Consider the following 24,020-nt stretch of genomic DNA (forward strand, 5'->3'; position numbering starts at 1 on the left):
GTGTCGTTAACAAAGAGAGGGGGGTGAGATCGAATAAAAGCAGATGAAGATGAGAAAGAAAAAGAGAAAGATGATCCTGTTCTCCGGGGCGAGAAAAGAAAGTGATGTGGTATGAGGATAGGAGAAGGAGAAGAGCGAGATATTTCGGGATAGACGGGAGAGAGAGAAAGACAGAGGGAGCAGAAGATGTCGAAGGGTCAAAGAATCACGCAGCCCGAGCAACAGCCGGTAGACTGGAACTGTTCGCCTTCTTCCTGGAAGCCGTTGGTGCCATTTCCGGGTCCATTGGGCCCAGGACGTGAGATAGTTTGTTCCTGGGAAAGAGGAGTCAAGTCAGTGGAAAGAAGAAGAGAGGCTGGTGGTGTGAGGGAGTGTCTTACCTTGTTGTATCTTCGGATCTCCTTGACTAACGAGCTGAAAGCCTCGTCCACATTGATGCGCTGCTTCGCCGAGGTCTCGATGAATCGACATCCGAAATGCCGGGCTAATTCGCGTCCTTCATGGGCTCCTACTTGTCGCTCATACTCCAAATCACACTTGTTTGCAACAACAATCACGGGGAAATAGTCCTTGTCTTTGACTCGCAGGATCTAATGTAATTTTTGTTGAAAGTTGGGTACAAGTCAGCAGACGAGTTGTTTTGGGAATAAGAGAAAAACCAACGAACTTGTTGATGGAACGTTGAGATTTCTTCAAACGAGTTGCGGGAGGTGATTGAGTAAACCAGTAGGAAGCCTTCTCCGGTGCGCATGTATTGCTCGCGCATAGCAGAGTACTCTTCTTGCCCTGCGGTATCGAGCACGTCGAGCAGAGCGACTTCCTCGTCAATCACGCACTGTTTACGGTAAGAGTCTACATCAAAAAAAAGAGGAACGGTCAGCTTGAGTGATGGTCAACGGGGAAAGGAGGAAGAGAAGAATATCACCTTCGATGGTAGGGTCGTACTCGTCGACGAAATGGGATTGGATGAATTGGATCGTTAGGGCTGATTTGCCGACACCACCACCACCGACAACGACCAGTTTGTATTCCCGTAGGAATTGTGCCTGTGATGCAAGGTGCAACAAGTCAGATGAGATGGTGCTGGGGAGGAAGCAAGAGGAAGTTGAAACGCACCTTTGAAGCCATGGGAGAGGACGAGAGTGGATGAGAATCGATAAGCTAAAGGCTAAGAAGGGTTGATGGATTGATTGGTTGATGATAGAGATGCGGTTTAAGTTATCGATAATTTAGATGATTGGTTATGTGAGGGATAAGATATATATAGTTATTTTTTGGGGGAAAGGGTAAGGAGAGGAAGGAGGCAGAAGAACGGGGAGTTAGACTTTGAAGGAGCTGTCGAGGGCGAGGGAGGCGAGCGTGGAGTGGAGTGGGCTGGGTATGGAGATAGACGGCTCGAGGTATGTGAGTGTAGGGCTCGGCTGAAATTCAGAAAAGGACCGGCACGAGTTCTCTCAAGTCCAAAACCATCTGGGAAAACTGAACAAATGGACTGTTCTTAAGAGAACTCGAGTGTTTAAATGCCCCCTACATACAAGTCGGGCCAAGCCTTCCCAAGAGCTACATTCATACACATCCACTGAAGTCATCAGGCATCTTCATGGGCTTCGTAGCATACATACACGCCCGCTCGTCATCACCCTCCAGGATGACCCCACTCGGACACCGCCCCCGCCAAAACTAGCTGGCAAACTTGTATTTCCAACTTTGTTCGGGCAAGATATAGCACAGACCGGCAGACTGTCGAAAGGGACGGCTGGAGCGGTCTCAGACTCGCACTTGGGTGTTTAGCCGGTGAAGTGTCTGAAATGATCTGAGAACCGCGAAGGCTCATCTGCTGCATGGAACTCCTCCAATCGATCCCAGAATCAAACTGCTTCGTCAGTCACACTCTTACCCCGTCATCAAAGGGAAACTTTGCCGGTTAACTGACTCTCCCCGGCGAGTGCAGGTCGTTGAGCTTGCAACGGCTTCGGTTTGTGGGAGCGAAGTTCTGCAAGCTTCATCAACGGTTTACACTGACCTATACGCTTATCTGCCTTTCCCTTTTACATAGTGGTCGATTGAACTTCCGTTATGGGATCGTGTGTGTGTGGCTCCGGGACAAGAGGGGATGCATTGCAGACACACTATACTAGGCTGACAGAACATGCAAGCTCACAGGTCGGTTTCGGCGAGCGAACGGGTCGCGTGCACTGAAGGGGAAAGAACTACTCGGTGATCGAAAACAGAGCATCAAAAAAAAAGAATGCCAGTCTCAGTCTAATCTATTTTGTACATACGCTCTCTTGACAGAAGATATGCACAATGTTTTCTCAAGGCCAGAGATGGCTTGTCGACGTGAGCCCTGGGTGTTCCTTGAGGCCTGACTTTGTCAGCCGGAGGGCCGATGGGATGATGATATCATCGTGTTGCAGCGATCCGCTCATGAGATCAAGGATGAAAGCTGGCCGGCGTCGATGATCTCAGACCAGCCTGACCGAGTATTCATGTCCTTGATGGAAAACCCGCACACTCACGACTCACAGAAACTTCTTCGTGTCTTACAATTGCATTGTTTGGTGTGAACCTAACTTAACACAAGTCCCCCCTGGTGGGAGCGCTGTGGCTGGCGGCGAAGCCGCCCCTCCCGCAGGGAGGGACTTGCGCATTATCCCAAATTTTACGCGGGAGCAGAAAGTTCATTTGGCTGAGAGGTTTTTAAAAATTTTATAGCTCCTCCCCCAGCCTCTCCACCACTATGCCCTATCTGTACCCTATGCTACTTTTCTTTCTCTACAATTTGGTCTACTCAGATTTTTTCTATCCCAATCTGTTGACCTTTTCAAAAGATAAAAAATGCACAAGTCTTCCAAATGAGGCTCCACTTGTTTGGGACTCCAGGAGTTGTTTTTCTGGCTACAAGATAAATGAGTGGCTCAAATTCCTTGCAAGAACAGAAACTAAAACTCTGTGTATTCAGTTTTTCTATATTGGTTGGGATTTTTAGTGTAGCAGATCCTTTCTGCTCCTGCTTAAATCAAGACATAACTCATAAGCCTCTCCTGCGGAGAGCCCTCCGGGCGGGGTCCCCCGGACCCTCCGCTCGAGAGGCTTTGTTAAGCTAGGGTGTGAACGGGTGTGAACAGACTTGCCGGTTGAAAAAAGACCCAGTTCTTGAATCCTTTTGTTACGTAACCGCAACCAGACACGCGTGGTCCCGGCCAACCCACCGAGCGGCGGCGGTGGGCCACGGGTGACCAAAACACCCTACATATTTGGGCATCAGGTCTGATTGATGTCGCCGGCACTTGTCATTTAAGCTCAACATTCACTTCCGCCATATCAGGTTGTTGAAGGCTGCGTTCCACTGACGCGCTCATTCAGAGAGACCGACACGTCGTCTCCAATCCACCCCCCCATTGTCTAATCGAAGATGATACCAGTTGTTTGGCATGATGCCTTATGACAAAGGCAGCTCTTGCAAGTCTGGTCCAGAGAGAGCCGTTCACCTCTAACTTAACCAAGTCCCTCCATTGGACGGGGGACACCCCAAATTCTGAAAAGATGGGCACATGTATGCTTGAAGGGAGAATAATAGGGGGATTCAAAGTTGGCCATGCATGACTTGCATGTACTTTTGCAATTTGGTGTTCAAGGCTTTTCTTGAACACCAACATTCAAAAAAACATTCAAGCAGGGTTGGGGGGTGTAGTAAAATGTGACTTGCATGCACTTTTGCAACTCAGTGTTCAAGAATTAACTTGAACACCAACTTGCAAAAGTGCATGCAAGTTGCATCTGGCCAACTTTGAAACCCAAACTTAGCTAAGTCCCTCCTGGGCGCGAAGCGCCTGCCTCCGAAGGAGGGACTTACAAAACAATGAATTTTTTTGGCCTGACAGGTTTCCTCAATGTACATGATTTCATTGGGCAATATCTCTGCCAAAAAAAATCCAATTTTCTGGATAGAAGGCTCTGTGGATAGGCAGGAAGCCTGTGCATCTATCAGTATTTTTTTTGTTAATTATCACTCCACCTTAATGGGTAAGAAATCAGCTACAAAGAAGGGCTCATAACGGGTAAGACGGGGGTTTTGCCTGTCAATGCCTACACCACCGCTCAAATTTGAGCTCGGGTTGACAATGACCCAACGTCGCGGTCGGCAAAAGGTTGGCCCGGGTGGGCGCCGACCTGCCCGCGGGATCGGATTCCGTTGAAGATTGGTCGGGCTGCCCTTGACCCGACCCATCCAGCACCGCGGGCTGGCCAACTCAGCCGACATGTCGTGTCAGGAGAGGCGGCTTCACCTGGGTCGGCCGTGGCTAACCCAGCCAACCCATCCCAGCTCTGATCAGCATGCCCACGGCGGAAGCTGGTTGGGCATAACAAGAGCACAACCAGCTTCACTCAGCGGGTGGGCCAAGCCAATCATGGCTGGTGCTGAGCAGTGCGCCAACATTGCACTCTGGTTGAGCCCGCGTCAGGCCAACCAAGAAATAAACTAAAATGTTTTTTTAAAAACAGATTTTCTGAGTCTCTCTCCATGTTTGGAAAGAGGCTACATAAGTGAGAAATTGCAAAAAAAAAGAAAAGAAAAAAACAGGTCTTTGTGATATTTCAAAATCTTGCGTCTAACAAGATTCAGAAAAATTGGACTATACCGTTTACTTTCACAGGAATCACCATCAAAGGCTCACTGGTGCAGCTGCTAGTGGATTCCCTCATAGGGGCAGTTGGGCTGGTTGCAGGCCCGGGTTTGAGCCTGCCCGGCGCGAAGCATTTTTGCCGGAACGTCCTCACATGGCCGGGCCCCAATGGGAGGCCACCGTTGAGAGTTTGCCAACGGCCAACGGCCCCATGTGGGACAAAAGACCCACGGCAGGTCAACATTGGGGAGTTCTCCGACCGCGGCCCCACGTGGGGGTTTGCGCCAACAGAGGCCCGCCCGCGGCTTGCGATCACTCCCGCTTGGAGTGACAGCCAAATTTCAGGGCAGGGTTGGGGGGGTTGTCTCGACATCAGGTCCCACGTCAACCCGCGGTTGGTGGTGTAGGAGCATTGTCTCACACATGATCCATTTGACGTCAGCTTTGATGAAAAAAAGAAAAACTGCTCATCCTCTGCACATCATATGTACATAGCCGAGATCCACAGTACATACCCAACTTGACAAAAAAAATTGTTGGACACAGAAAAACAAACTCGGAAACTTGTTGTTGAACGCAGCAAGGAATGGCACCAAAAAGCTCAAAACACCTTCCCCTGCCCGTCCGGTTGGACGAAAGATTCACAGAATTAGACAAGACAGGGATGTATGAACTTATCCAGCAAGAGGCGCAAGATTGATTCAAGCAGGCTCCAAAGAATCTCCAAGTGGAGACTGTGGTATCACTTGCCAAGCGCCAAAACACATTTGTTCTTGCTGGGACTGGATTTGGAAAAACTTGTATTGCAGAAATGTATCACAATCTGTTTAACGAAGCTCAAAAGGCCATTGTCATGGTTCTTAATCCATTGGATTCACTCGGAGATAATCAAGTAAGGTCTTCTGGATTGCCCTACTATCTATAATTAATGTTTTAATTGATAGATAATTGTATTTCACAGGTTACGGAAAAAGAGATGGTTAATATAACAGCAATCAATCTAACCAAGATGGCTCTCAATATGGAGACCGCACAAGATATTATAGATGGGAAATACTTGTTCATATATTTGGTTAGTCACAACTCTTGCTTACCATGAGCATTAGGCTGATGATAACATGTATTCAGAGTCCTGAGGTACTCTTGAACAATCCAATTTTCCACCACATATTCTTCAGTGAGGAATTCCAGGCCCGACTTAGTTTGATTGTGGTTGATGAGGCCCACATGGTCTACATGTGGGGCTTGGTTGAAAGTGGTGAATCAAAACAACTTAACTCACACGGGAAGCATCGGGACATTACAGCTTTTTGACCTTGCTATGGACAGCTTGCTGAGCGGTTCATGGCAAAATTTTGCGTACCAATTCTACTTCAGTCCGCAACATGTCGGCCAATCGCAGTCAAGGCCATACTTTGAAGTTTGAAGCTGAAGGAAGACAAGGTTACCTTTGTAAGGGGTGAATTAAGCCGTAAAGAGATTACTATATTACGAGTGACAATGGAACAATCCATGGCATTGTGCAACAATCTTCTAAGCCTTTTTGGACCTCAGACAATAATCCCGGATGATAAAATAGTTCCAACTTTAATTTATTCAACTACCAGACCATTGACAATGCAAGTGTTGTCAGTCATTCACAAAGCTAGGAGAATCCCAAATGGACATAACAACCCGCGCAGCACTTTTGCTCGACGTTACCATTCATGTACCGGAGACAAGGCAAATGAGGAATTAGTCAACCACTTTGTTAACGGTGCCTTCCCGGTAATATCCAGCACCATGGCTTTAGGCCTGGGTCAGAACTGGCAAAGAGTTGCGCGTGTGGTTCATGTTGGCCGTGGTGACCCTGCAACCTTATTCCAGATGATTGGACAATGTGGACGAGGTGGGAATCCCGGACTTGCTATACTGTTTGTTGAGCAAACCAGAAAAAACGGCAAGAATGATATAAGCGACTTTGAAAACCCTGAATCCCAGAATGATGCAAACGGCAAGGTCCCTAGACAATTTTTTGTTGTGCATAATATTCTTTGCATTGAAGTACGGTCCACGGCGATATTTTCCAGATGATATTCCTTCAGCATTTAGGCAGACCTGCGCCTGAGTGGTGGAATGTAAACCAAGCAATACTTTCAGTCAACATCTCCCAAAAATTTGAGGCAATTTTATAAGGGGGCTTGCATACTCACCTGCGTCTGGATGAAGTCTTTCCAGTCCTCCGTGCCTCCCTGGTGGCAAACCAGCACACCTATTGCACGTATGACGTCCAAAATCCCTTTGATTCCTTTACCGCCCCAGTGTTGGTGTTTAGTAGCCAGGTTGGTGTTATTGAGTGTGAGAAATGCGGTGATGAATTTTTTGGGGTCAAGATTCTGTTCTCTAAGGACTTCACATATGTACAACACCTTTTCAACTTTGGTATGGAATTTGGGCGGTCTGGTAGGCATGATTGCAGAGCTGGATGTAGTGTTCATGTTTCCAAATGTATTGATTTGAACTTATTTTGTGTGGTTGCACTGGAGGTTATTGAAGATGATGGGCGATTGTAGGACTGGTGAAGGAGGAAAAGGTACTTGTAAATTGAGACATGGTGGACCGCTTCGGTGGGCAACTTGCTGAGATACCTGTCAGAGCTATGAAAAAAAAAAAAACAGACAGGTGTGTCATTTTTTTTGCCTCGAAGGAAGTGTATGTACTTCACTGCTTTGGGGTACCCGGCGGAGTGCCTCAAAGGTCAACTTCTGATGTTGATTGTTTGATGAAGGAGGGGTGGTACAGCCCCAAATTTTTGGGAGGTTGTAGGCCAAGTGTAGACCTTCATCATGGTCTTTACGGTGCCACAAAATCTATTGTTTTGAAAAAGTTATTGCAGAAATAAATTTTTCTCTGCAAAATCTGAAAAACTTGTCATGCCAAAAAGTCCACTGTTTCATAAGCCCCTCCTTCAGAGGCGGGCGCTTCGCGCCCAGGAGGGACTTAGTTAAGTTTGTTTGAAACCCCCTAATGTACTGCCATATCCTCCCCAACATGTTGCAAAAGTTGGCAAGAGCAAAAAAACCTCTTTCAAAAATGTATGAATCCCACGGTTTTGAATTGATTTTGGTTACTAGTCTCTGGCCGCGCTTTCCAGGGTCCTATCGGCGCCCTGTGTTTGCTTGTTTCAGGCTTCAATGTATGATTGTCTCGTCATTCTCGGGCCTCAGACCACATTGCTTTCCGGCCGGGGTCGGATGCTTGCTTGTCCATGCTTCCAACAATGGTGGGCTGGGTGGTGGGCTGGCCATCAATGGGGCAAGCTCAACCAAGCCCCTCGCACGCCAGCTGCAGGGCGCTCACTTGGCAAAATGTAACATCAATTCAATTCGTCAATGATGACTGTTGGCTCTTTCCGTATGGACATGCCCGGTGGGGCAGATGATCAGTGATGAGGTTAGCTTGAGTGTGCAAATGAAGAGCTTTCTATCCGAAATAAATTACATCCTTTTGCCAATTAACGCTTTGATATTGATCCAGCAAAGTCAAGGGAGAGTAGACAAAACTGATTCTAAGTGTTGGCCCCAAATGGAACAATTTGTCTCCGGACCTCTGTGGACTTGGGTCCAATGGAATCTCCGTTATCCATTGATCGAGACGGTCAAATATGGCGATGACCGCCCTAATTGCCTTGCTCTGGGAGCACATGAGCCAAGAAGGAAAGGTTAGTTTGATGGGAGCGTGAAGACAACAGGGGAAGAGAGCTGTTCAATACCTTTTTGAGTGACTGGCCCCAACGGCGTGCTCCACTTGCAATGCAGCCCGACAGGCGGATCTCTGTTGTCGGGTTGTTGGTCCGAGGGAGCCCCAGCGCCTCTGTGGTGTACAAGGGTGTCGGATAAAGACCTGATGGTCATCATGAGGCCATCACCGACAAAAGATGTATTTACATAACTGACATGGGAGTGGCTTAGTTAAGCTTGCACGATGGCCAGTAGGGTTGACGGCGCCATGTTTGGGACAGGGGCGCCTTCCCATTAGGCGGAGCATGGCGCCTTTGGCAGGCGGCACCACCAAAAAAAAAAATTAGGCTTGATTGTGGTTCAAAGATTGATTCCACATGTATAAAAGGAGAAAAATATGTACAAGGAGATATCAAGACAAATAGAAAATTGTTCAAGGTGCCTCAGGGATTTCAAAAGTAACTCATAGAGGTGATGGGTTTTTCATTGGACATTGGATGAAATTATGGAGAAACAGATTGGTTTTTTTTTTGTTCTGGGGAATGGAAACAGATATAATGCGACCGTTGTTCTGATTATTGGATTCCGTATCATTTTGATTTCCCTCAGATTCAGGTAGAGCATTACAAAGATAGGAAGATCTTTGCTCCGGAGAAATGTCTTTGCAGGAATCTTTAATATGCAAGAAGATGATGTGAGGCTTCCCATGAGGAAAAATTGTATGGCAGTGAGTACATTTTGCCTCTTGTCGTCTGGATTCATTGTTTTGTAGATTTGACATTTTAAAACCAATCCACCTTGCGCCATGTTTTTCTGTTGGGTCAAGCCATTCCTGCAAGGTGGTAGGAGTATTTCTGATTGGTGTCATTGTTAATTTCACTATGTTGATTGATAATTAGAACAGATTAAGGATGGATCTTAGAACTCAAGTCTCAGTGTTTGTTCAATCTCTGTGTCAGGCGCAGTGATGCCAAGAGTAGGTGAACTCTTCTAGCTACACCGGTGACTGCGCCGCAGTGCGGTGGTAAGCGCAATAGGAGCGCGGTGGAAAGGCAAAAATAACTTAAAGTTATTTTTAAGAGGAAACCCAAAAGGGTTGTAACGGAGGGGCCAGGAGCGCCTGGGGTATTTAAGTGCCCTCCGATGGTCTTACAGGGCCTGCGCAATAGATGCGCAGGGGTGATTATGAGACCTGTGACTTCTGGGGCCCGACTAAGGGTGTTTTTCAAACGAATAATCGTTCCCAGGCTAGGGGATAGAGATCCCGATAAAGAAATGAAAACGGCGGACTTACTCGTGAAGAGGGTCCGCGGAAAAGGACGGCAAACGACTCAACAAACCGAGATCGTGACAATACAGGCGAGCGACCGGTCGGATAGACAGGGCGGGGCTGGTACGGCGACGAGGTGGTTGGTCTGAATCTGGGGAGGCCCCTTCTCGCTCAGAAGCCTCCCTTTATATATCCTTGCGGCGACCGGTAGGGTCGCTGGTCTATTTCCAAATTCATCGCGGCTTCTCAGCCGCGGGAAGAACTAGTTAGGACAGGAGTAGTAGAGCGTTCTATTGCTCGCATAGCTCCTGTCCTCTTTACTCAACAGCAGGTATTACTCTTCCTCGGTCCGAGGAAGAGTTCCACTCTTGATGACGCTTTCGTGGTAGTTCATCTTTGGCCGGGGGAGACGCAGCAGTTTACTTCTTCGCTACTCTCCTCCGGCCGTTTCCTGTAGAATGTTCTACGGGTTTTTTGTTAGTTCAACAATAGAAAACCCGTTCTCTTGGCCTGAGAACGGGTTGTTGGATCATGGCTACTATTCTTTCTCTGGCCAATACCTGCGGCCAGAGTTTGTACGCTCTCTCCTTGATTCTATCAATCGATCAAGGGGAGGCTTTTTTGCATATTCATATTCTTATTTGCGGCGCTCTGCGCCGCACTCAATGCTCCGAAAGTCGTAGTCGCTGAAGCTGTGTAGGTTTCGCGACTACTTGGCGCTCTGCGCCGCTAATAGTATGCATAGCATGTAGAGTAGTTAGCTGGGCTCTAACGTAGTCTAGTAGCCCGGCTGACATTCCCTCCCACCAAGATAAGTTACTCGTAACTTAGCTGAACTACTTACACTTAGAAACTCTGTAATTGCGTAGGTGAATTGCTCCATCCGGGATATTATTTTCCGGGAGCCATTCATCTTTATCTGCTGATTGGTTTCTATATCTTACAAGGTACAACCTAGTGTCTTTACCTAAAACCCTTTCTTTTTTGTCTTTAAGGATCTTATGTACTTTAAGTTGCTCCTTAGGTGGCAGCTCTTCTATAGGTACGGGTATAGGTTTGGGAGTTGGTTCATTCTCTCTCTGAACATATCTTTTTATTAAGCTCACTGGAAATACTGGGTGCTTCCTACTGAATTCTTCAGTGAGGATTACTTCTACCGCATTTTTACCATGCAGGTTTTTGATTACAAATGGTCCTACAAAGGCGGGTTTAAGTTTTCTACATCCACCCAGATTGTTAAAATTTACCGTTGAAAGAAGGACTTTCTCTCCTATACGGAATTCTGGTTCTTTATGACTCTTGTCCCACCGCATCTTACTGTACTCAGCTGCTTCTTGAACGCATTTAGCCGCATGTTTATTTGCAGCTTCCAGCATCTGTTTAAAGTCTAAAGCTGTAGGATGTGCTAGTGGTAATTTGTCATTAATAGTATCTTTTGGTAGTCTGGGAATCCAACCCCTCTCTAAGATATACAGCGCTTCTTTAGTAGTAGAGTGCTTACTACTATTGTAGGCCATTTCTAGGGCAGGTAGTAAATTAACCCAGTCATGTGTATACCCGTCACTATTTTTGAATTCTAGTCCAAAGGCGCAAAACCTTCGGAGAAGATCCTCTAATGTCTGGATCATCCTTTCTGCTAATCCATCAGTCTGCAGGTGATACGCGGTTGAAAAAGCTAATTTGGTGCCCAACATATCGTGAAGATTTCTCCAAAATTCTGACGTGAATTTTGGGTCTCTGTCACTGATAATTATTTTTGGGATACCCACATCAGCCATAATTCTGTTCCAAAATGGCATAGCTACTTCCATAGCTGTGTCATCTTTGTGATGCGGAATGAACCTGGCTCTTTTGGAAAATCTATCTACCACTACTAGGACTGAATTATAAGAGAAGGCTCCTCCCAGTGGTAATCCTGTCACAAAGTCCATGTTAATGATTTCCCACCGAGTTTTGGGTTCTGCAATGGTCTGCAATAATCCAAACCTCTTTCCAGTCTGTTTATTGGCTTTTTGACATGTTTCGCAAGATTTAACATATGCTTTAGTTTGGTTTTTCCAATCAACCCACCAGGCTGTCTGTTTAACCCTTTCCAAAGTTCTATCTTCAGAAAAGTGTCCTGCGCCAGCATTATCATGGCATTCATACAACATATTTTTGATGTGAATTTCTTTATTCAGAACTATCACACTGGAATGTCTATGTCTAAAATATATTATGCCATCTAGCAGAGTAAACTGTCCTGCTTTGTATGGGATCAATAGACAATCCGGTAAGCTAGCAATCAATTCTGGAGCACTGTTTTCATTATCCAGGATATTGATTAACTTGAGAAGTTCTAAATCTTCACTATAGCTGATTCTGACTTCTTCAAAAAATGCGTCGTCAATGTCACATACGTGAATTCCTAAAATGGGGAATACATCCTCATCTTCCGGATCATAGGCAGGATTATCTGGAGTATTAGGCAAGGCCCATCTACTTAGTCCATCTGCATTAGTATGCTTAGCTCCCGCCCTATGGATAATGGTCATGTGTCCCCTATACTGTTGTATTGCAATCTGCCATCTGAGCATGTGACGGTTGGGTGTCTTCATGTTCATTAGGGTTCTTACTGCTATGCAATCTGTAACTACAATGATCTTACAACCTTCTAGATAGTAATGTAGTTTCTCTAAAGCCCATACAAGACATAAACATTCCATCTGACTGGCTCCATACCTCATTTCTGTCTTACGGACTTGTCGAGAAATGAACAGCACAGGTTTTTCTACAGGAATACTATCAATTATGAATTCTTGATGTAAAGCTGCTCCTATACCTTCGAAGCAAGCGTCTATGTACAGTATAAATGGCAAAGAGTAATCTGGTTGCGCCAGTACGGGAGCTGTAGTAATAAGCCTTTTTAGTTGCTCGTATTGCTCTACTCTCCCGTACGTCATCTCAAAGAAGACATCTTTGCTACACAACTCGTATAAACTTTTCGAGATGTTTGCAAATTTAGGGATATGTTGTCTGTAATAACTACAAAATCCCAAGAATGACTGCATTTCTGTCATTGTCTGCGGCATAGGTTTAAGCAGAACTGCTGCTACTCTGTTTTGATCTATGGCTAGAGATAATCCGGAGACTATATGACCTAAAGCCTTGAGCTCTTGAAAACCAAAGTTGCATTTCTTGATTGACATTTTCAAACCCGCTGTAATAGCTGTACGGAGGACCAATCTTATTTTTTCTAAATGATCCTCCCAGTTTATAGAATATATGATAATGTCATCTATGTAAATCATCATCCAACTTTGTCTAATAAAAGATCCAAATATCGTGTCCATCATACGCTGAAAGTGTGACGGAGCATTTTTTATACCAAATGGCATCCTTAAATATTCATATACTCCTAGATGGCAGATTATTCTCATAAATTTTCTGCTCTCTTCTTTAATAGGTATTTGATGGAACCCTTTAAGAACATCCATTGTCGTGATGTATTTAGCTTTCGCCAAATTATGCAGTGAATGATCTATCCTTGGAATAGGATAATTGTCTGCCTTGGTGTAATTATTGAGGGCTCTAAAATCTCCTACCATACGGGATTTATCATTATGCCATGCTATAATTACGGGCGTAGTTATTTCCACTTGTTCATTATGGCCTACTTTCCTCAAAACCTTAAGCTCTAAAAGTTCCTTGATGTGGATCTCTAAGGCTTCCCTAGACTTAGGGCTGGAAGGATAGGCGGCTCTCCGTAACGCTGGAGGGTAGGGGGGCTGACACGTAAGTTCTATCTCAATATCATGGCCTGAGATATTCCCTATGGATTCCTCCTTCGTGCAAAAAGCTTCTTCATGCTCAAAGCAGAATTGCAATACATCTGATTGTTGTTCTGCGGTTAAATTACTACTAATAGCAGCTTGAGACATATAATTTTGACTGAACTTGATCAGTTCTTTATTCTCATGACTTTTACCCGGAGGGTTCTGAAAGCTAATGTTACATATCTCAAACTTTCTTTTCCAATCACCACCTATAGTGTAGTATCTGTTTTTGCTTTGAATTACATCTATTCCATATAAGCAGAATGCATCATTACCTATAATGAGATAATCACACACAGCATCTTCTAGGACTACAAATTCTATGTGTAATCTCAAAGAACCTTTTGTGTGCGGAAAAATAAGAGGTAACTTAATTATCCCTATTGGTTTGAGGGCTGAGTTACAACTGCTAAATTTAGCCTTGGGCGTAGGGAGAAGGTTATTTTTCCAGTCAGGGTAACAAGAGTCTAGTAAATTGGTGCTAGTGCAAGAACAAAATGCTCCAATGTCTAAAAGAGCTCTGACTTCTCTCTCATCGAAGATAACTGTTGTATAGCTAGTTTTTCCCAAAGTATAACTCATGCCTTCTTCTGGTTTATTTGTCATCAGTTTGGCGTCTGATACGTGCCCAACTCCCAGTGAAGAGTTCCATTTCTGTGGCAAATTGGAATCTCCTTGGATTACCGTAATACACAATGGATCGCCTAGATCAGCTTGTATTACGTTGCATTTGGCATTAATTTCTGGTTCATCAAGGCAATCTCCAACTTCAGGCTCTATACTGATGATGTCGAATTGGGATCCCGTATAAGATAGGTCATCTTCATCTGACTTTACTTCTATATTGTTGATGCGTTTACGGGGTTTAGGGCAATCAGGTCTCTTATGGCCTTTCTCTCCACAATTATAACACTCAATACTATTTGGTTTTCTAGTAGGTACCTCTGCATTTTTTCTTTCTGCAGCCGTGTTTTCTCTAGGAGCTAGATTACACCTTTCGTCGTATGTCTTGGGTTTCCTGTCCAATTTCTTAGCCACAATAATTATTTCTATGGTGGCTACTAATTCAGACAAGTCTACGTCTGCATCTTTCAACCTGCACATTACATCATGTTCTAAGTAATTAGGGCACTTTTTCAAGATTTTCTTAGTGACAAATTTCTGAGCAGGTTGGTTATAGATACAATCAATCCTTTTCTTCTGACTCAGACACCATTTATATGGGTCATCTTTGGTAGGATCAAAGAAATCATTCTCATATGCGGCTAGCATTTTGTCCTCCCAGACGTCTGTACCAAACTGTTTGTGGATCAGTTTTTTCCACTCTTCCCAGCTTATTTTTCCGACAGATTTCTTTTTTCTGACGAACCAGTCTAAAGCTACGCCTTCAAATAACCTTGGTAATCTGGCCGTTACTACTTCGTCAGTAGCTTCGTAACATTCAAGGAGATGATCTACGTAATCTATGAAGTGGATATGATCATATTCTCCTTCTCCAGAGAATTTAGGCCATTCTTTCATTGGCGGCATCAGTTTGCATTTGGTCACTGGATCTAAACTATTCATGAAAGAAGTAGTCTGTCTTGGTTGGTCCTGGTAAGGTTGGGAATCACTGGCCGCGTTTGGGCGTGATGACCTGGTTGGTTCCTCTTCCTTAGGAGGTGGAGACCTTTCTTGGTATTGGAACACTCTGTTCCTATTATTTAGTAAAGGATTGTTAAACCTAACTTCCTCCGTCTGAGCAAATTCGGGGTTATGACTCAGATGCGGGGGGGTCTGTATTCCTGCTACATTTTGTTTAAGAGTTTTTATCTCTTGTTTCAGAGAGCTGATTTGCTCTGCTGTGGAGATGTTAATTTTATTCACCATCTCTTTCATGTTATCTTCTTGATGACTCACTAGGTCTATCAAAATTTGTAACTGGGCGGATTGATGTTCCTCACGCTCTCTGTTTACTTTGATAACCTCAGTTTTCAAGGTAGACAACATTTGGCTTTTAAAATCTGCCATATCAATGTCAATGTCCGTAAGTTTGTCTTGTAGACTTTGATTTGTACCAGTCATATTCTCAAGGCTTTTTGTTATCTCACTCATTTTACTCTTAATCTCTCCAATATCTTGGCGAAACTCAGGGATTTTAACAAAATGTTCTTGAGACATGTTTATTGCACGACTGACAGCAGATTCAAGAGTGTTAATAATAGAAGTATGACATTCCACAATTTTCTTGTTTGTAAACTTATACTGGTTGCTAGAGTTACTATGCAATGTAGACAAATTTCCATACAAGTTATCAAACATATGGAAAATAAAATCTCTATCAACTACATCTGGTCGTAAGCTTGTTCTAAGGTGTTCGCTGCCTTCATGACTTGAGCCCATCTGGCGCGGTCTCTGCGGAGCTGGTTGGTTTGATCCGTTGGAGGAGCTTTTCGTTTTTTCAAAGTCCTCGCTGGAGGGGCGATCTGTTTCTTCACCGTCCAGGGGTTCCAACCCTCCACGAAGGCCTCTAACTCCTTTTGGGAGAGGAACTTTTGAGCCGCTTTTTGGCTCTCTTGAGCTGCGCGTAGAGCGGCTTTGAGCTTCTCCGGAGATCCTTGAGCTTGGAGAGCGATGCATTGTCTCCAGTTGGCTCGGTGGACGTACACCAAGTTCTGGATCATCTTGACTTGCTCTTCCTCCAGCTCCTTGGCCGTTCTCACCGGATCTTTGGCTTTCAAGGTGCTCGGAGCTGGGTCCGTGTTCTTCTTGAACCGAAGCGGGACCTCGAAGTCCGCTGGATCCTCCTCCAACAGATCCTCCGACGACGGAGCCTCCGATGGCGGACCCTTTGCGGCTGCCTCTCTTCGGAGTGGCAAGGGGTCCTTCGAGGTCAGGTCTGGAAGAGCGGGTAGACATTTTGGTAGTTAGTGTTTATTTTCAAATAGTCAGTCTTTTTAGTAAAAAGAAATGGACTAACTTTCGACTTCCGGTTCTGAGTCGCTGACTTCAATGTCCTCTAAATTCTCAGCGGGAGCAGGTTCGATTTCCGCTGCGACAATACAGAAGAGGAGTCAGTAAAAGGGGGTGATGGGCGAGTGATTTCGCAGGAGGTAGTTACTTACGAGTATCTCTCGGGTGGCGTATAGTACCGGCGATATAGGTCGGTTTCGGAGCAGGCACTAATGTTACCAGAGCAAGAACGATTGTTAGCTCTACCGGCGGTGCGGAATAGAAGCGAGATAAAACGTACTAGTAGGTTTCTTCAACGGAACTTCTACTTCGAGCTTCGGGGCAGCAGCGGCTGCGAGATTCTTTTCGGATTGGGTTTTCCGAACCACTGTAGAGAAAAGAGATTGAGGGTTAGCGCTTATTTTAACAAGGGTAGTTAAAAAAAGGTAGGAATTTCGAGCTCACTTTTGCGTTCTAGACGAGCTTTGGCTTTGCGAGCGCGGTGTTCACGTAAAAAAAGCTGAAATCGAAGTTTTCCTTTGATACTTTCTTTTTGTTCGCGTTCAATTCGGTCGGTGGCGATCTTGAGCTGCTTGGCGTACGAAAGCTTCTCCCAGGCGGTAGGGACGTAATTCCGGGCACGTTCTTCTCTCTGTTCTTTGAGATAACGGAGATAATACTGAATCAGTTCAGCGTTTCTCTGTAATTCCACTGAAAAAGAATGAAAAAAAAAGAAATCTTTTGTCAGAAAAAGGAGTTATTTTTCTGCGGTAAAGAGGATGGTACAGAAGGGTTAAAGGCTTCTGAAGATACGCGCGAAGAGATCGCGGTTTAGGTTGCTCTATGGAGAGCGGTTGGATAGCGCGAAAGAGCGCGAGGATAGTTCTGCGCTAGGTAGCGCAGGTGGCGAGCTGCGGAGAGCAGGTAGAGAGCACGAGTGCTATGAGTAGGTTGCGCTAGGTAGCGCGGGTAGTACGCGATTGAGAGCGGGTAGGGAGCGGCACTAAACTTAATAAATTAAGTTTAAAGGGGCAATATTGCCTACTGCGCTCAGAGCGCGGAGTTTTAGAATTGACGTAAGAGTTAAGTAAGCTTAAGTAAGCTTAGGAGTGGGTTTGGTTCGGTTTATTTCGTTGGATAAACAAAAAAAACTATGTAGATTATGGGGTTATGGGTAAAAAAGGTTTTGTTCCCGGCCAGACCCCCAATTGTCAGGCGCGGTGATGCCAAGAGTAGGTGAACTCTTCTAGCTACACCGGTGACTGCGCCGCAGTGCGGTGGTAAGCGCAATAGGAGCGCGGTGGAAAGGCAAAAATAACTTAAAGTTATTTTTAAGAGGAAACCCAAAAGGGTTGTAACGGAGGGGCCAGGAGCGCCTGGGGTATTTAAGTGCCCTCCGATGGTCTTACAGGGCCTGCGCAATAGATGCGCAGGGGTGGTTATGAGACCTGTGACTTCTGGGGCCCGACTAAGGGTGTTTTTCAAACAAATAATTGTTCCCAGGCTAGGGGATAGAGATCCCAATAAAGAAATGAAAACGGCGGACTTACTCGTGAAGAGGGTCCGCGGAAAAGGACGGCAAACGACTCAACAAACCAAGATTGTGACAATACAGGCGAGCGACCGGTCGGATAGACAGGGCGGGGCTGGTACGGCGACAAGGTGGTTGGTCTGAAGCTGGGGAGGCCCCTTCTCGCTCAGAAGCCTCCCTTTATATATCCTTGCGGCGACCGGTAGGGTCGCTGGTCTATTTCCAAATTCATCGCGGCTTCTCAGCCGCGGGAAGAACTAGTTAGGACAGGAGTAGTAGAGCGTTCTATTGCTTGCATAGCTCCTGTCCTCTTTACTCAACAGCAGGTATTACTCTTCCTCGGTCCGAGGAAGAGTTCCACTCTTGATGACGCTTTCGTGGTAGTTCATCTTTGGCCGGGGGAGACGCAGCAGTTTACTTCTTCGCTACTCTCCTCCGGCCGTTTCCTGTAGAATGTTCTACGGGTTTTTTGTTAGTTCAACAATAGCAAACCCGTTCTCTTGGCCTGAGAACGGGTTGTTGGATCATGGCTACTATTCTTTCTCTGGCCGATACCTGCGGCCGGAGTTTGTACGCTCTCTCCTTGATTCTATCAATCGATCAAGGGGAGGCTTTTTTGCATATTCATATTCTTATTTGCGGCGCTCTGCGCCGCACTCAATGCTCCGAAAGTCGTAGTCGCTGAAGCTGTGTAGGTTTCGCGACTACTTGGCGCTCTGCGCCGCTAATAGTATGCATAGCATGTAGAGTAGTTAGCTGGGCTCTAACGTAGTCTAGTAGCCCGGCTGACACTCTGACTCAAGACTCCAGAGCCAAAGTCCGTAGACTTGACCCTATACTTGGTCTCACAGTCTTGATTGAGTCACACTGACACAGTGCCACGGTAACACTTTTGTCATCATCTACTATCCCCAGGCTGTCCATAAAGGTCTATTTCTGGGATCTCATGTGTGTCATTGAGAGTTGCATAATGTCCTCCTTGACATGCGACACAAGCCCCGTGGCCACTCCAAGACTTGGAACACTCACTCATAACATTTTTGGAAAATTAGGTTTAAAAGGGCGCGCCACCCCCCTTTTTTCCCAAATGAGGAGCGCCAGGGGCGCACACTTCGGCGCGCCACTACCTGTGGTGCCGTTAACCCTAATGGCCAGCCCACAATTAAGGCCTGCCGGCATGTCACCCCCGCCGGAAAGATCATACATATTATTCAACATCATGAGTGCTCAGCGCCCCGGAGTTGGCATGCGAGTGGATTGGTTGAGCTTGCACCAATTCCATCAATGGCCAGCCAAGGATAACCTCAAACCCTGGCATGTGACCCCGGCCTCAAAGAAATTGCCAGAGAATGACAAAGAAATACGTACAGTAAATAAATACAAGTCTGAGACAGGCAAACAAAAGGGATAAAGGCACATAAATACATAAACAAATTGCTCATGAAGCCCATTGGGGACGTCTATAAAAACCCATATCCTCCAAGCGTTAGCCGGTAGTGAACCCAGCCACATCATCACACATTCCTTCAAGCACCATCATCAGCTCCCCAACACTTGCAAGATCTTACTTAGCAACTGCTTCATCAGCCTCCGCACACAAAGTGAGCTTCCATTAGATTGTTACCCTGGCTCACAGCTTGTTCTTTGTGTCATAACTACTACTACTGACCTCTGATTATAGCTCTAACAGCCCCCAGAATGTTTTCAGTCAGACGCAGTCTCATGGTGACTTTGGTGGCTATGTCGATCTGTTTGACTACCGTAAGTGAAGTCCATCCCGGCAGACTCTTGATTGTTATCATGAAGAAGATCGCTGAGCTATTTCTTGTTTGCTTGTGTTCACAACCCACCTGCTGCAGATGGTTGATGCCAAAGCACGTGCAAGTATTGGCAACCTGGCTGCCAGGACACCTACTACCTTTCCAGCCCCAAAGAATAACAGTAAATGTTGGCCTGATCCTACAGCAGTTGTCTTCCATCATTAAACACTTTACATGTAGTTATTTTGCCATCAGATCAAATTATGTCCCCAATACACCCACTCCCTTTCATGCTTCGCTTGTTTAAATATCCCCCTACACGCTTGACTCCCGTATTTAACAAGCATAACCTCCACAATGCATTTACTCAGGTCTGGAGCAACACATCCTGATTTTTGTCCTCCTCTCTTCTTAATATAAGGCAGCATTGTGATTTCCCCTGTTGAGAAACCAACCCAACTATTCCTGTGGTTTTGACCCAGAGATAGCTGTGATATGAGCCTGGCAGACCATAGCACGGTAGTATTCAACGCGTCTTTTGGGCCCGTCAAATACTGATTCATCAAATATTCAAGTATGTGGAGATATTCAACGGAAAAACCTTCAAAATACATTAAAAACACCAAAAAATTACATTTTTTGTGTTTTTGACTGCTTTTGGCTCATTTCTGGCCCATACTTTTTTGAGGAGGTCATCCTTCAAAAATACCATGGTGCCAAAGACACTTACAATATTGCCGGAGGCATATCTCATAATGGCGGACGCACTATTCAGAGTGCCGGACACACTTTTGATAGTGGTGGACGCACTTTTGATAGTGGCAGACGCACTTTTCATAGTGGCAGACACACTTTTGATAGTGGCGGACGCAGCTTAGCGCACGCTCTTTTGTGCCCTGCGTGCTTAGTGTTAGCTCAATTGCGCGTATCTGTGCTCTTCAATAGCTTTAAAAGGCCTAGTGTGTGGTGGTTGTTTGGTTCTCTCTAGTGTTCTCATATCACCCTTGTTCCTGTTTCTTTTAGCCTGATTTTCTCACCAGTCGCCCTCACGATCGTTGTTACCTCAGGGGCGCCTGCAGATGGGAGGTGGCCACTAAGGCTCGATCAATCCAAGGCTGTGTAACGTCAAGCTCGGATTAAGACATGCAAATGGATGAAACAAAGGATTTATCAAGCGATCATTTAACGATGTTGGTTAAGGCAAAACTACCGGATAGGATGAAGCACACAGAATGAATACATGAAGAGATGAGGGAAATGGGAGTCAAGGGACAAAAGAGAAAGCTTGAAATCATGATGAAAGATGCCGATAATGATCGATGTAGTCAATGTCGGGCTCGTCTACATGTGTATCCTCATCAAGGGGCAGAGAGGCAGGAGGGGTTCGGGGAAGCCAAGGAAGAACGGCGGAGGGGCCAGCGATCCAGAAGTGCTGCATGACGGGCACCTTAGCAAAGATCTCGCCCTTCATCATCTTGATCAAGCCAGAGTAGATCTTCGGCCAGCCCTTGACGTTCGTAGCAAGATTCAAGAGGATCGGAGAATGGTCGAGGATGCCCTGGCGGCTGTCCTTCTCCTCGCGCCCCGCAGGGTCCCCCGGCCCCGTCGTCCTCTTGGGCTGGGTCTTGAGCGAAAGCGTGTTCTGGACCGCCCCGAAGAAAAGACTCGGGATGATCCCCTCGCGCCGCAGGAACTCCCGCGAGGCTTCGCTCAGCCCTCCCGACTCGGAACTCGTATCGTTGATCCTGCCCATCAACTTCTCGTCCAGGATCGAGCTGGGCCGGATCGTCGGATGGTCTGTCCATTCATCTTCCCACGTTAGAACAGATCCCACAGATCGGGTGCGTAATGAGCGCAACTTAACTCAATAGTTGGGCACTCCCAAAGATGTAGACCACGTGGAAGAAGTCGTCTAGGCCATAGACGCCCTTGGAACCTGCCGGCTCTAGATTATATACCCGTTGTAATCGTCGACATAAGTTGAAGTACTTTTGATAGACTATCAATCCAGTCAATAATAAGTCTTTGTGCTCCAGGATCCTCGTCAAATGCAAAATCGATAGATATCCTAAGAATGATAACTACTCTTGTTGTGTTGTTGAACATCAATATCTTGATTTGAAAATCGAGGAGAAGTAAACGCTTGGGGGCTTACTTCATGTCCCGTTCCATAATCCAGTCGTCCAAACGAGCCGAAAGACGTTTTGAAATGATGTAAAAGTTCGGCTTCGATTGGCTTGTGATGATCGGTGATGAGGTTAGCTTGAGTGTGTAAATGAAGAGCTTCCTATCCGAAATAAAGTACATCGTTTGGCGATTAACGATTTGATATCGACCCAATGATAGTCAAGGGAGAGTAGACGAAACTGATTCTAAGCGTTGGCCCCAAATCTTGAACGACTTGTTGCCGAACCTCTGTGGACTTGGGTCCAATGGAATCTCCGTTATCCATTGATCGAGACGGTCAAATATGGCGATGACGGCCCTAATTGTCTTGCTCTGGGAGCACATGAGCCAAGAAGGAAAGATTAATTTGATGGGAGCATGAAGATGACAGGGGAAGACAGCTGTTCCAGACCTTCTCGAGTGAGGTTTTCAGATAGGCCACCTGAGCGTCATTTTCGAGGATGCCGAACCTGGTGAGCCGGTTGGATAAGTTGAGGAGGACTTGAAGGATCCGGTCGAGAGCGATCGAGTTAAAGAACGTGTCTAGGTCGGCGGGGCCAGTGATCCTCTTGACCGGCACACCCTCATCGACTTGGCCGGGCGCATCTTCCCCGTCGGCCGTCTTTCTTCCCCCGTCCCTTGATGTGCCGTTGATCTGGCGTAGCCTCAGACATTGCTGTGGGTCCACATAGTCAATCTTCTCTAGCTCTTCGGTCTCCGATCGACTCGTACCTCCCTGCGATGGCCCTCCCGTTCTTGATGGGTACTGGTCGCTCTGAGGTCCGGCTTGGCTTGGCTTCCGCTCGGCCATCTCCTTTGAAATGAGATTCTTGCGGCCAGTTTTTTTTGTGTGTTGACGACGAAGTTGCTCCCGTTGCGATGGTTGGGTTTCGATCACACCTCATATACCATGTGTATTCTCGAACTCGCCCCAGTCCACCACTCCCATCTCACAGGTGACATCTATAAGCCTCTCGAACGAGGGCTCTCCATAGGAGATTAACATTGCAGTTTAACTTTTTTTACAAGCGCAGCTAGGTTATTCAACATATCAATTTACGTCTGCAAGGAGAACCACCCAAATAAACAATTGTATATAGTGGGCGACTGCTCTCCCCCGGACAGGTTTAACACCAGGCAATGACAAATGATAGGGTAAAAAAACCTCCTCCAGACTCCAGAAAGAGGCTTGAGCTTCTACACTCTACAGAAGTGGGAATTTTTTTCAAGATAATACGATGATTAGCTGTGCTACCACTATGAACTGGAGTCTGGGAGTCTGTTTACCATGTATGCTGAGGCCTAGGATTATTTCCCTGACCAGCACACATGACTTGCATGTCACTGAGGGCCATGAGGGTGAAAGCCCTGCCTTCTGCGTTCTAGAATGTAAAAACCCTTTTCTTCTTATTATTTTTCCCAATACAATCTTTCGTAGATGTGGAGGCCAATTGTTTGTGGCCAGAAAACTGCAGCCGTTGGGTTATTTTTGTTGCTGGTATTGTAATGGGCGTTGTAGGGACTCTTGTGGGACACTTAAATGTTTATTTGGTGAAAATATCCTCTGAGGGGGAAATAAATTGCTAATAGGTTGAAAGGCTATTACAACTTACGGGTGGTTTGAAAGACCTGCCCCTCTAATGGTACTATGCAAATAACTAAGAGTCTTGTAATCAATATTTATAAAGATGTGGCTGATTCCAAGATAGATCTTACTTTTGTATAGTAATCTCTATCAGACCTAGATTCCTCAAATCACTATTCTTGCAGATCTGTTACAACTTCTGATGCTGGAGGGATAATGTAATCCAGTGGGATCAATTATGTAAAATACAATTGTTGTTGATGTTGGGTTGTTGATGAGAAGGTTGGTAATGATCTCTTCCTTAAGCAATCTCTTGATAAGGCACTTTAATCAATACTAGAGCTCCTGGTTGCTACTACACTACTACTACTTGTTATAATTGTTGTTGATGAAGTTGGTAATAATCTCTTCCTTAACAATCTCTTGATAAGGCACTTTAATTACTACTAGAGCTCCTGACTACTACTACTACTACTGACTCAAACTTAACACTACCACTACCACTACCACTACCACTAAAATACCACTAAACTACCACTGTAACTAAACTAACCACTGTGACCAAACCTCTGTAGGCTGATGGGGAAAAGATCTGATGAGGGGGGGAAAGAGGCC

At 45.7% G+C, this 24,020-nt stretch overlaps 1 protein-coding gene across 1 annotated transcript; it reads right to left on the minus strand.

Moving 5' to 3' along the window:
- Positions 1–197: 197 nt before the first annotated feature.
- PtA15_16A396 (uncharacterized protein) lies at positions 198–22,631 on the minus strand (the record flags this gene model as incomplete). The annotated part of the gene is made up of 6 exons (XM_053164081.1): positions 198–314; positions 381–590; positions 668–852; positions 926–1,046; positions 1,117–1,161; positions 22,263–22,631. The coding sequence occupies 6 exons, from the start codon at positions 22,629–22,631 to the stop codon at positions 198–200; spliced, it is 1,047 nt and encodes a 348-aa protein (XP_053028043.1).
- Positions 22,632–24,020: the final 1,389 nt, after the last annotated feature.

Source organism: Puccinia triticina, chromosome 16A (genome assembly GCF_026914185.1).
Source record: "Puccinia triticina chromosome 16A, complete sequence".
NCBI classification, from domain to species: Eukaryota; Fungi; Basidiomycota; class Pucciniomycetes; order Pucciniales; family Pucciniaceae; genus Puccinia; species Puccinia triticina.